The sequence below is a fragment of the Chanodichthys erythropterus genome, chromosome 1 (genome assembly GCF_024489055.1).
Source record: "Chanodichthys erythropterus isolate Z2021 chromosome 1, ASM2448905v1, whole genome shotgun sequence".
NCBI lineage: Eukaryota > Metazoa > Chordata > Actinopteri > Cypriniformes > Xenocyprididae > Chanodichthys > Chanodichthys erythropterus.
In genome coordinates this window covers 36,352,431-36,367,110 of record NC_090221.1, presented here as the reverse complement: position 1 = coordinate 36,367,110, position 14,680 = coordinate 36,352,431, and the positions used below count along the sequence as shown (strand labels likewise).

General features: G+C 34.0%; 1 protein-coding gene across 1 annotated transcript; it reads left to right on the top strand.

Annotated features, from left to right (window-relative positions):
• Positions 1-6,829: 6,829 nt before the first annotated feature.
• LOC137035890 (leukocyte elastase inhibitor-like) lies at positions 6,830-14,054 on the top strand. Its single transcript, XM_067409712.1, has 7 exons — positions 6,830-6,958; positions 8,912-9,049; positions 9,142-9,259; positions 9,446-9,588; positions 9,675-9,842; positions 9,923-10,345; positions 13,995-14,054. Exons 1-7 carry the CDS (start codon positions 6,830-6,832, stop codon positions 14,052-14,054), a joined length of 1,179 nt encoding a protein of 392 aa, XP_067265813.1.
• Positions 14,055-14,680: the final 626 nt, after the last annotated feature.

Genomic DNA, 14,680 nt, shown 5'->3' with positions numbered 1-14,680 from the left:
TACTACTGAACGATGCAATTTATTTAACCATCTGGTGCTCTTTGGTTTGGTATGGAAGCCCGTTTCCGCCACCAAAAAAAAGCCCTCGCAATTGCGAGTTATAAAGTCAAAATTCTGAGATATATTGTCGCAATTGCGTGATATAAAGTCAGAATTCTGACTTTTTTTCTCGAAATTAACTGATGGTCAGTATCTCTGTCTATAACAGTGCATCCAACGAAAGCCGTGCTGCCGTGAAGTCTGAAGCTGTTGGTATATAAAATGTGCCACTTCAGCTTTGTCTGATTTATTGCGCCTCCGCCACAGCTGATTATTCTTATTATTACTATTATATTGTTATTATTGTGTCAAATTCATTAGTGTATCCATTCTGTTAAAAACAACTTTTATTGCCCAAATACCTCGACTGTAATTTGCAGAATTGCATGATTCTACCCTTGAGTTGCAAAGTTGATGAAACATGATTGGTGTTTTAGTATTAAGCCCACTAGATGGCAGTAAAAGCTGTTTTCTATCCATGAAACGCTGTACTTGTGTACAAGGTTACCGTGGAAACATTCTATATGCATATTCCTGCATAATGCATATGTCCGGAGGCTAATCTTTATGTGTCTCCTCCAGTAAATTCAATGTTTCTTTATTGGTAAATCGGCGCTAAAAATAATCCTTTATGATGTCCTCTATTTTATGCATAATAATAATAACAAAGCAGCAATCCTGATGGTCAGTCGCAATGAAAGGAAACGAAAGCAAAGTACTGTGAGAAATAACGTTTCACACATAATGAAAAAAAAGTCAGAATTCTGACTTTAAACTCGCAATTGCGACTTTATATCTCAGAATTCTAACTTTATAACTCGCAATTGCGACTTTATATCTCAGAATTCTGACTTTATAACTCGCAATTGCGACTTTATATCAAAATTCTGACTTTATAACTCACAATTGCGACTTTATATCTCAGAATTCTGACTTTATAACTCGCAATTGCGACTTTATAACTCAGAATTCTGACTTTATAACTCACAATTGCGACTTTATATCTCAGAATTCTAACTTTATAACTCGCAATTGCGACTTTATATCTCAGAATTCTGACTTTATAACTCACAATTGCGACTTTATATCTCAGAATTCTGACTTTATAACTCGCAATTGCGACTTTATAACTCAGAATTCTGAGTTATAAAGTCGCAATTGCGAGTTATAAAGTCATATTATAAATAAATAATATGACTTTTATATATATATATAATTCTGAGTTATAAAGTCGCAATTGCGAGTTATAAAGTCACTTTATAACTCACAATTGTGACTTTATATCTCAGAATTCTGACTTTATAACTCACAATTGCGACTTTATATCTCAGAATTATGACTTTATAACTCGCAATTGCGACTTTATATCTCAGAATTCTAACTTTATAACTCGCAATTGCGACTTTATATCAAAATTCTGACTTTATAACTCACAATTGTGACTTTGTATCTCAGAATTCTGACTTTATAACTCGCAATTGCGACTTTATATCTCAGAATTCTAACTTTATAACTCGCAATTGCAACTTTATATCAAAATTCTGACTTTATAACTCACAATTGTGACTTTGTATCTCAGAATTCTGACTTTATAACTCGCAATTGCGACTTTATATCTCAGAATTCTAACTTTATAACTCGCAATTGCGACTATATATCAGAATTCTGACTTTATATCTCGCAATTGCGACTTTATATCTCAGAATTCTAACTTTATAACTCGCAATTGCGACTTTATATCAGAATTCTGACTTTATAACTCGCAATTGTGACTTTATATCTCAGAATTCTGACTTTATAACTCGCAATTGTGACTTTATATCTCAGAATTCTGACTTTATAACTCACAATTGCGACTTTATATCTCAGAATTCTGACTTTATAACTCGCAATTGCGACTTTATAACTCAGAATTCTGAGTTATAAAGTCGCAATTGCGAGTTATAAAGTCATATTATAAATAAATAATATGACTTTTATATATATATATATAATTCTGAGTTATAAAGTCGCAATTGCGAGTTATAAAGTCACTTTATAACTCACAATTGTGACTTTATATCTCAGAATTCTGACTTTATAACTCACAATTGCGACTTTATATCTCAGAATTCTGACTTTATAACTCGCAATTGCGACTTTATATCTCAGAATTCTAACTTTATAACTCGCAATTGCGACTTTATATCAAAATTCTGACTTTATAACTCACAATTGTGACTTTGTATCTCAGAATTCTGACTTTATAACTCGCAATTGCGACTTTATATCTCAGAATTTTAACTTTATAACTCGCAATTGCGACTTTATATCAGAATTCTGACTTTATATCTCGCAATTGCGACTTTATATCAGAATTCTGACTTTATATCTCGCAATTGCGACTTTATATCAGAATTCTGACTTTATATCTCGCAATTGCGACTTTATATCAGAATTCTGACTTTATATCTCGCAATTGCGACTTTATATCTCAGAATTCTAACTTTATAACTCGCAATTGCGACTTTATATCAGAATTCTGACTTTATATCTCGCAATTGCGACTTTATATCAGAATTCTGACTTTATATCTCGCAATTGCGACTTTATATCAGAATTCTGACTTTATATCTCGCAATTGCGACTTTATATCAGAATTCTGACTTTATATCTCGCAATTGCGACTTTATATCAGAATTCTGACTTTATATCTCGCAATTGCGACTTTATATCTCAGAATTCTAACTTTATAACTCGCAATTGTGACTTTATATCAGAATTCTGACTTTATAACTCGCAATTGTGACTTTATATCTCAGAATTCTGACTTTATAACTCGCAATTGTGACTTTATATCTCAGAATTCTGACTTTATAACTCACAATTGCGACTTTATATCTCAGAATTCTGACTTTATAACTCGCAATTGCGACTTTATAACTCAGAATTCTGACTTTATAACTCGCAATTGCGACTTTATAACTCAGAATTCTAACTTTATAACTCGCAATTGCGACTTTATATCAAAATTCTGACTTTATAACTCACAATTGTGACTTTGTATCTCAGAATTCTGACTTTATAACTCGCAATTGCGACTTTATATCTCAGAATTCTAACTTTATAACTCGCAATTGCGACTTTATATCAGAATTCTGACTTTATATCTCGCAATTGCGACTTTATATCTCAGAATTCTAACTTTATAACTCGCAATTGCGACTTTATATCAGAATTCTGACTTTATATCTCGCAATTGCGACTTTATATCTCAGAATTCTAACTTTATAACTCGCAATTGCGACTTTATATCAGAATTCTGACTTTATAACTCGCAATTGTGACTTTATATCTCAGAATTCTGACTTTATATCTCGCAATTCTGACTTTATATCTCAGAATTCTGACTTTATAACTCACAATTGTGACTTTATATCTCAGAATTCTGACTTTATAACTCGCAATTGCGACTTTATAACTCAGAATTCTGAGTTATAAAGTCACAATTGCGAGTTATAAAGTCATATTATAAATAAATAATATGACTTTTATATATATATATATATATAATTCTGAGCTATAAAGTCGCAATTGCGAGTTATAAAGTCACTTTATAACTCACAATTGTGACTTTATATCTCAGAATTCTGACTTTATAACTCACAATTGCGACTTTATATCTCAGAATTCTGACTTTATAACTCGCAATTGCGACTTTATATCTCAGAATTCTAACTTTATAACTCGCAATTGCGACTTTATATCAAAATTCTGACTTTATAACTCACAATTGTGACTTTGTATCTCAGAATTCTGACTTTATAACTCGCAATTGCGACTTTATATCTCAGAATTCTAACTTTATAACTCGCAATTGCGACTTTATATCAGAATTCTGACTTTATATCTCGCAATTGCGACTTTATATCTCAGAATTCTAACTTTATAACTCGCAATTGCGACTTTATATCAGAATTCTGACTTTATATCTCGCAATTGCGACTTTATATCTCAGAATTCTAACTTTATAACTCGCAATTGCGACTTTATATCAGAATTCTGACTTTATATCTCGCAATTGCGACTTTATATCTCAGAATTCTAACTTTATAACTCGCAATTGCGACTTTATATCAGAATTCTGACTTTATAACTTGCAATTGTGACTTTATATCTCAGAATTCTGACTTTATAACTCGCAATTGTGACTTTATATCTCAGAATTCTGACTTTATAACTCACAATTGCGACTTTATATCTCAGAATTCTGACTTTATAACTCGCAATTGCGACTTTATAACTCAGAATTCTGAGTTATAAAGTCACAATTGCGAGTTATAAAGTCATATTATAAATAAATAATATGACTTTTATATATATATATAATTCTGAGTTATAAAGTCGCAATTGCGAGTTATAAAGTCACTTTATAACTCACAATTGTGACTTTATATCTCAGAATTCTGACTTTATAACTCACAATTGCGACTTTATATCTCAGAATTCTGACTTTATAACTCGCAATTGCGACTTTATATCTCAGAATTCTAACTTTATAACTCGCAATTGCGACTTTATATCGAAATTCTGACTTTATAACTCACAATTGTGACTTTGTATCTCAGAATTCTGACTTTATAACTCGCAATTGCGACTTTATATCTCAGAATTCTAACTTTATAACTCGCAATTGCGACTTTATATCAGAATTCTGACTTTATATCTCGCAATTGCGACTTTATATCTCAGAATTCTAACTTTATAACTCGCAATTGCGACTTTATATCAGAATTCTGACTTTATATCTCGCAATTGCGACTTTATATCAGAATGCTGACTTTATATCACGCAATTGCGACTTTATATCTCAGAATTCTGACTTTATATCACGCAATTGCGACTTTATATCTCAGAATTCTGACTTTATATCACGCAATTGCGACTTTATAACTCAGAATTCTGACTTTAGAACTCACAATTGCGACTTTGTATCTCAGAATTCTAACTTTATAACTCGCAATTGCGACTTTATATCTCAGAATTCTGACTTTAGAACTCACAATTGCGACTTTGTATCTCAGAATTCTGACTTTATATCACGCAATTGTGACTTTATATCTCAGAATTCTGACTTTATAACTCGCAATTGCGACTTTATAACTCAGAATTCTGACTTTATAACTCGCAATTGTGACTTTATAACTCAGAATTCTGACTTTATAACTCGCAATTGTGACTTTATAACTCAGAATTCTGACTTTATATCTCACAATTCTGACTTTATATCACGAATTGCGACTTTATATCTCAGAATTCTGACTTTATAACTCGCAATTGTGACTTTATTACTCAGAATTCCGACTATATCTCGCAATTGCGACTTTGTATCTCAGTATACAAATAAATAGATAAATATGTAAATGCATAGTTAAATTAATAAATAAATGTATAAATACATACATAAATGAATGAATGAAGAAATATATGAATAAATAAATATAGAAAAAAATAAATGTAGAAATACATAAGTAAATAAATTAATAAATAAATAATTAAATGCTGAAATAAATAAATAAATGCAGAAATTCACAAATAAATAAATGAGTCGCAGTTGTATTGTTGGCGGTCAAAAATGAGAAATGAACGGGGAGTGAATTGCATCTGGAAACGTTTGGTACTGCGGCCAAACTAAATCTTACTGAAAGCTCATTTTTTAAGATATCAATCGAACTTAACTTGTTTACACATGTTGCTTTGATTTTTTTCAGTGTTTTGGATTTTCATGTTGATATTGATATTTCAATGTTTTTATTTGCTTGCTTTTATAAGTTAAGGCCATATATTATGAAATTAAGTAACTACAATATTTCCTTTGTTTATGATAATAATAATATGACTAAGCAACAGTTGTGAAAGTTAGGTTTTTGAGTTTGATGATTGTAACCAACCACAAAGGTTAACAATAAGGATGAATAGAGCATGAAAAAGCGTAGGTGAGCCAGACAAAGACTTCAGTGAAGAAGAGGAAGAGTGCACAACCACAAGGTAGTCTTCTACGTCATTCCTGAAGGACTTCAACCTGACGGTTTAGATTAGATTTGACTTTCCTTACCCTACCTGAATAATCCTAAGAGGTTAAAAGGTGTAGGCTACTATAAATGGTCACACCGACTAACATGGCGCCCAATGTGAATGGCTTGAGGTTTGAGTTTTAAGTTGAAAGTGTACATGTCTGTCAATCCAGAAAGGATTCAGTTAGATACTAGTCGAGAGAGACTTAGTATATTCCAGTCCAGAGAAAGGACTGAAGGGCCAGGAAACAGGAGAAATAGAGAGGGTCTAGAGGGGCTATTGCATTGAAAAACCTGCAGTAGGGGACACCCTACTGGATGGCCGGGAAATTATACATACACTGTGTGGATAAAATTAGAGAATAAAGACAAGAACAAACCGTTTAAAGATTTAATCATGAAAAAAGATAAAATAGTAAAAATAATTGACAAGCACACAGTAGAATTACAGAATAATGGAAGTTGGTCTAAAAGATCTTTGGTCAAAAGTGACTAAAACATTACGAAAGATACTGAAGCTTAAAAACATGATAACAATCAACAGTCAGAGAGGAGTGATAAGAGCAGAGACATGACTAGTCTCAAAAAGCAGAACGAATTATATATTGACAAACACACAACATGAAAAAGACAGACCGAATGGAAAAATAGGCAGTGCTGTTAGTTTAACGTGTAACAGGCTGTTGGAGAACAAATAATGTCACCAAGAGTTGATTTATGATGAGGAAAATGGTAATATGAGATGCCAGTTTGGACAAATTGATGAAGAATGTTGGCTGAACAAAATAATACAAAAAGTTACAAGAGTCGGATGTCTGCAAATTGACTTCTGGAAGAAGAATGCTGCTACAAAGCAAAAATGGAAGGTGAAACAGAAGATCTACCGGCACACAGATTTACTTTGGAAATTACAGTGACTGTGAATTTGACCACAACATCAGATCCTGAAGTATTCGCCTGCGCCGATGAAATTGAACCGGCTCGGGAATAACGTTGCAGGGTTATTCTTGAGTCAGGAATTTCCATTTAAAATGAAGGGGATGGAGGGGGCCCCCGGAAAACTCCCATTAAAGGTGCTAAAGAGGATGTTTTGTTTTATACATTTTTGCAATATTACTTGAAACTGTCTGTACTAACTGATAAAAGACTATTTATTAGGTGCACTGAAAGGAATAATATCAATATACATCATCTGTGCACGAGGTAGGGCCTTAAAAACACCAGCCAATCGTTGACGCGATCATCGTGTAAACGATTGGCCCTCTGGCTTGACAATCACTGCCGTGACGTTCCTTGTGAGAGACGAGCGGCTGCACGCTCCAGTAACTTTCCACACTCCACAGGCGCCGCATGCAATGTTTTTGTCAGGAGACAGGAGTAAAAACTGCAGATTATGAGTTACCTGCGGTGAGTCCGACATAATGAATCCACGAACACGACACAGAGAATGCCGGTGGTAAACACTCGTGTCCCAATACTTGTGCAGGAGTTTTGGGAGGTGTTCCTCTGAAATGAGCTGTGAAGGAGGGGGCTGTTCTTACGCATGCGCTCATTTCAAAAACTCAATAACAGTCTTTGGTTTCTCAGTCGACGAAAAGATCCTCTGTAGCACCTTTAATTGTTTTGTTTTTATTTTTCAGGAATTATGAAATTGGATTATGGAGAAAAATGTGAAGACTGGGCAAGAAAAATGAAGAAGTGAAAGGAACCATGTCTGCCCAAACCTGTATTACTAGGAATTTTGATAACAGGGACCATAGTCCTAGCAGGAATTTGGCCCTTAGTTAACTTTTGATAGTAGTAGACCAAATTTACATACATGAAGTCACAAATTGTACTAAATATACAGAAATGTACAGGAGAACAGTATAATTGGGAATTGCATGGCGTAAAAAAGGCCTTTGATGGTTATAAAAGATCAAAATTGCAAAACTATGACTTGATATGAAGGACAAGGTCGAGGAGAATATTAAGTAACTCCTTGTCCATGTAATGAAAGGAGTCAAAAATGGATTTGTGGAGATGATTATAGAGCCAGAGCAGGATTAACCTGGGATAAGGAAAAATAAAGTAAACACTCATTATCATTACTGGTGGCAAGGAATAAGATCACAAATTATGGAGAAAAATCCAGAATTATAGAAACAAATTTTAACAGAAAATGGTAATATATGAAATATATGTGTGTGTGCTGTGTATAATTATTATGCATATATACATACACACACATGCAGTATATGCAATTTACAACAAAATATCTAAATCACTTTTTCACATTTATTGACTGACAGCTCTCCTGTCTCCAGAAATAAAGGTCAGAGGTGTTGCATGTGCTGTGCGAACATGATGGTTGTTGTATTCTAAATGTGAATGCACAAAAACATACAGTATTCCTCAAAATGAATAAAAACGGTGAAATGCAATCTCAAAATGTTATGCAAACCTGTAATAATTAACTATATTAAATTACACAATGTATTTAATCACACTTTATTAACCAATGCTACTTTCAATTTTGGTGTGAAACATTTTCTTTTTTCTTTTGTGATTAAAAAAAAAAACACACTAGCAAGCCCAGCCCAGGTAAGAAAACGTAATGCAAAAGTTACTTTTCATAAAAAAAAAATTAAAAACTAAGTAATGCAATTAGTTACTTTTTTTTAGGGAGTAATGCAAACAACCCAAGCATATTTTCAGGATTTGCATAGAAACGTTACCACTAATTTTGTTTCCTTTTGTTTGTTTTTTGCACCATTATAATGTGATTTGCCAGTGAAAAATAAGCTTAAAAGAATGCCAAAAATGTTTTTCCCTTGCAGGTTTTGTCCTTCGGTTCAGTCTCTGATGTTCACTCTCATTTTAAGACCCTCACTTCATCAATCAACAGTCCATCAGCCTCCTACAAGCTCAAACTGGCCAACCGCCTCTATGGAGAGAAATCCTTCAGCTTCTTACGTGTGAGTCCATTCTGCCTTTAACAAAGAGACATTCTGATGCTTTGCCAAATCCATGCTTTGCTTCCTTGAAAGTGTTGACATGTGTCCCGCAGGAGTATTTGGACTCCACCATGAAGCTGTACCACGCTGACATTCAGGCTGTGGACTTCACTGGAGCATCTGAGAAGTCAAGACAGCTCATTAACCAATGGGTGGAAAGTCAGACAGATAGTGAGTGAGAAGTTAATATCAGAATATGAAAGTGAAATTGGTTGCGTCTCAATACTCAAATTGATGCTTCCTCGTTTCCTCGCTTCAAAGTCAGCCATCTTGAAGGACATCCAATTGCAATTAATCTCTAAAGTGAAGTGAACGAGAAGTAAAATGTATATAACACTAAAAAAAAATTTTTTTCAGATAAAATTAAGGATCTTCTTCAGCCTAAATTGGTAACTGAGTGGACTAGGCTCGTTCTGGTTAATGTCATCCAATTCAAAGGGAAATGGATGAACAGATTTGAAGAAAAACACACTAAAGAAATGCCATTTAAAATAAACCAGGTGTGATCCGCATTATGTTTCAGCATATGCAAAATGTAGGCTAAATGTATGCATTTCTTCATTTGATGACATTCGTCTTCAATCAGAATGAGAGGCGGCCTGTGGAAATGATGCACCAGAATGATAAATTCCCCTTCAGAAGCATCCCAGAGTATGAACTGCAGGTGCTGGAGTTGACATATGTAGAGGAGGAGCTCAGCATGCTGATCCTTCTTCCAAATGAAACTCAGGATGGCTCGGACCCTCTTCTGAAGGTCAGCAAAAGTGCCATAAACAGATAAAGATTTGGAACGTGTGTATGTTCATTTTCAGTATCTGTGTGTGTGTTTGACAGCTGGAGAGCGAGTTAACCCTTGACAAGCTGCTTGATTGGACCGAAAGAGACAAAATGTCCAGACAGATGCAAATCATTGTGCATTTGCCGAAGTTCAAGCTGGAGATTGAGAGCTCCCTATCAGCAATACTGCAAGAGATGGGTATGATCTCTGTGTTCCAGGAAACAGAGGCTGATCTGACAGGCATGAGCAGTCAGGACGGCCTCTATGTGTCAGCGGTGGTTCACAAGGCCTGTGTCGAAGTGAATGAGGACGGCACTGAGGCATGGGCAGTCAGCGCATTGCTAAATCCGGTAGGCTATGCTCGTCAACAATTTCAGAGTTTCACAGCCGATCACCCCTTCGTGTTCTTCATCCGGCACAACCCCACTAACAGCATCCTCTTCCTCGGCAGATTTAGAGGCCCATTCCAGAATTTTCATGTTTTTTTTCTCTGTTACAACCAAATGAAGTGTGTTTTTCATTGAATAAATAAATTACACAATATGCATTTGTTTTTTTGTGTTTTTTTTGTGTGCACTGCAAAAAATGATTCCGCATTTTAGTTTGTTCAATGTAATTTTGTAAGTTGATACAACTTGTAGTTTCTGAATTTGTTCGTTCAACTTAACATGTTAGGTTTTTACTATCTCAACTAGTCTGTAAGTTCAGTGAACTAGAGTATGTGTCGCCTCAGTTTAAAAACATATGCTGAACCATTAAGATATAAGTTCTCATTATTTATCACAAGATCACGTGAAGCGCGAAAAGGGTCTCGTTCGTTCATCGGCATTGCTGGCATAGACTGGCAGCTGGAGAGTTTGTCGGCACGCGGCAGATTTATCTTCCATTATCATCATCAACTCTGGTAAGTAAATATACGTTCATATTTGTGAATTTATTATTTTGTATTTGGTTGAATGTTCTGTTGCAAGTTGAGAAAAAAATTTAGTTGAATGAACATACATTTTAGTACAGATAACTTGAAAATTTAAGTTATCGTATTTCAACTAATCTTTACAAGTCCAGGTTAGTTGAAATAAGTTGTTGGGCCAACTATTTTAACTGTGTCAACTAAATCTTTTAAGTTGAACATACTTAGTAGATTAAGTCAATAAAACTTAACTGAGTCAAAGCAAAAAGATAACTAAAAAATATAAGTTGAGTGAACACATTTTTTTTTACAGTGTGTGTGTTTTTGTGTGTTCACAAATAATTCAGGATCATTTATAGCAGTGTTTCTCAGCTCCATATCTTATTGTTTTATAATGTTTTTTGGGGTGCACTTATAATGTTAATATTTGTACATTAAAAATGGTCATAATTTAAAAATAAAAGGCATTTTTCCTATTTTCATAAATGTGCTATCCTGATTTTACCCCTCTGATTTGAACGCTTAAGGGGCGTGTCTGCTGTGAGACTTCACTGCTGTGATTGGCTGATATCTTTCCATTTGAGATGGCCAAGTATTACTCTCTCTTTTAGTTTGTTTTTACTATTACAACTCTCAAGGTTAACTAATAGTGAAAAGTGTTGCATCTATGGCATTATATTTAGATCGTGGCATGAAAGGTTGCAGTAATGATCATGTAGTCGATCACTGACATGTTGTTGAGTTCATGAAAGCAGTGATCTCGTCATCGCAACTCAATTTCTGCACACTAACGAATGCTTTCATCATAAATAACAATGCAAACTCGATGTAACTAAGATAATCGTTGAAGAAAACGGGAGTTTTGGTGCAAGTCCACAACTCAGTCACTGATAAACTCGCATAGTTTGATTGACAGCTCCAGCGATTGTAAAGGGAGCGTTCTAATTTAACCACCGTTTAAATAGCAGATTATTTTCATCCTACTAAGAGAAACAAGGTGAAGTTGAGCATTTAGTCACTGGTTTGATTTACTGAGACAAAGATCATCTGACTGTACATGAATCATTAATATCAGATCAGGCATTAGAATGAACACAGTTACTGACATGTTGTTACCGTCGAGTCCATATAAAAGTTTGCAAAGCCTGTGCTGAAATTTGATTGATTTACCAAAGAATCCACAGTGAAATGTACCAAATTCAAATAAATAAAGCTCAACTGAGACATTCACATTGTTGAAAATAAATAAGCATATTCCTAGCATTAGGATCCTTTGAAAGGTAATGTTATTTTAGTCCTGTATTGCTCTTCTCTCCTAACACACCAGTGGGTTATATGCCCTATATTTCAAAAGCTCAAGGAAAAGTTGATTTTTCAATTCATGACCCCTTCTTATTTAATACACTAACAAGTTGATGAGTTGAATTGAGGTGTTTTAATTAGTGAGACACCTAAATCATTCAGAGAGATGGGTCTCTAGGACTGGAGTTGATAAACACTGATTTATAGTAATATCTTTATTGAACCATTTCAACCACAGTAATGATTTGAGCATGACCCTTACAGTGTTATTCAGTTTTTTGTGATCATAAATGAATGATGAATCTAAACTTCTATCTTTTTTTTCTTTCTTTTTTTTTTTTTTTTTTTTTTGCCATTTACAAAAGAATACTGACTGCTGTTCTTAGCTTGAAAACTGTTGGTCTAACTTTGCTCTGGTAGTCTATACATCATATGATCTGTACTGACCTCTAGTGTCTGGAAACTAATAAAGCAGAAATAATAGAAACAAACTGAAGTGTGTTTACTCCGCCACTAGGTCGTGCAATAACCTCAACTTTATGCCTTCATTGAACCGTGTGTTAAAGGTTAAAACATGCAAAATAAGATGCATTACACCACATTCATTCATCAGTTACTGTGCAGGATGGGAAATTATATGGTGATCAAAAACAAATGTAGTTCATGCTTGATCTGGCTTGATTCCTCAAATCATATGTCTGTCAAAATAGAGGTGCACTGCTCAAAGTGATTATGATTTTTGCTTGGTGCATGTTAAAATTAATCTAGGTTTAAAAAAAATCCCACAGATTTACATTGAAAGAGAGATCCGCACCATTTATATAGAGACTCATCTAAAATAAATTCAAAGCTATGAAAACATGTTTGCAATGTAGCAATTTTAATGCAATGTCCAGTGCATTATGTGAACATGCATATTTTTAATGTACAGTACAAATGCTTTAGTGAACTATAAAGTGAGATTTAGCATGCCCTTTTGTGAATTTATGTGTTAAAGACAGATCAGATAGTGAGGTTTTTTGTTCATCATAAGAGTTGATCCAAATGTCAATACTAACCTGATGTGATATATGCGGGGAATCAAAATTATAACAGTTCTTTTATGGAATATTACAAGATTAATTATAAATTGGTTACCCGTGCACATCATAATTTAATTTAATTTAATTTAAATTACTGCAGGCAAAAACACTGTTTTTTCAGGCACCTGTCAATTTTGAGATTTTGCAGTTTTTGGCTTTTCAGACTGGTGGAAAGAAAACATTCAAAATACACTTTTAAGTGTATATTTTATAGCACTTTATCTATTTGCGTCTATAGATTTCAGATTACAGCAAATAACTTTAAAGGCCATTTTCTCAAAATGAGTTTTTTCTCATGAGTCAGAAATCTCCACTTACATACACCAAACTTTACAGTTTTATTCCTATCTAAGGTTTTCACAGAGGGATCTGTTGATGTATAATTTGCCTGTTTTTATACAAAATTTTATTCCTAAAAAAATGGTGAACATATATTTTTTTTCAGGCTGTTGATAGTATTTTCTGATTTATGGAGTGATAAAAAGAGCCAAAATTCCCTCAGTAAAACCCTTGAATTTAATATGTCCAAAAATTTAAACGATAAATTTAAACCTGACATCATCCAATATTCAGATGTTTGTTCTAGAAATGTATGCAAATTAGCGCATATTTAATTAGATATCATTTGCATATTTAAACATAACATTTTAGAAAACTTGTAATACAAAAAATGTTTGCAATTTTAATGTAATTAATCAGCTGGGGTAGTATGGTGATATTAGTTTTTTTTTAAAACCCATAATTAATTATTTAATGAATTAATTCGGCTCGTAATCTTGAATCAGAATCATAGACTGTCAAAAAAATCAGAATATCTTCTCCTCCCTCTTGCAGCATCTCTTCTCTGATGACGAGGGCGGGGCAACCTGTCACTCACATGAGATCCACCAATAGAGTGGTGGAACTATGACATCACTTTGCAGGCCAATCGCAGTTAGTATCATGCTGGTTCCCTCGACAGAAATCTGATTTTCCCCTAGGAAAATCTTGGATTGTTGCACAATTAAGCTCTGTGATCAACAAAATAATTATAATACTTACACAGATGAACATAACTTTTATGAATTTTGAAGCCTAAATAGCTACAGTCATCAGAAGGTAGGCTATAAGCGAACTACACCACGGTCGCAAAATTTCTTGCGCTTTGGACTGCACATGCGCATTGGCTCGTTTAGCCTGAAAAATATGCTTTTTTTTAAAGGTGCCCTAGAATTAAAAATTGAATTTACCTCGGCATAGTTGAATAACAAGAGTTCAGTACATGGAAAAGGCATACAGTGAGTCTCAAACTCCATTGTTTCCTCCTTGTGTAAATCTCATTTGTTTAAAAGACCTCAGAAGAACAGGCGAATCTCAACATAACACCGACTGTTACGTAACAGTCGAGATCATTAATATGTACGCCCCCAATATGTTCAAGCATTAGACAAGGGCAGAACGTCTGGATCTGTGCACAGCTGAATCATCAGACTAGGTAAGCAAGCAAGGACAATAGAGAAAAATGGCAGATGGAGCAATAA

Coding starts and splice junctions, on each gene's coding strand:
- LOC137035890 (XM_067409712.1), top strand. CDS start 6,830: ATGAGATGCCAGTTTGGACAAATTGATGAAGAATGTTGGCTGAACAAA. Junction 9,050..9,141: donor AATCCTTCAGCTTCTTACGT/GTGAGTCCATTC, acceptor TGTGTCCCGCAG/GAGTATTTGGACTCCACCAT. Junction 10,346..13,994: donor GCCCATTCCAGAATTTTCAT/GTTTTTTTTCTC, acceptor TCCCTCTTGCAG/CATCTCTTCTCTGATGACGA.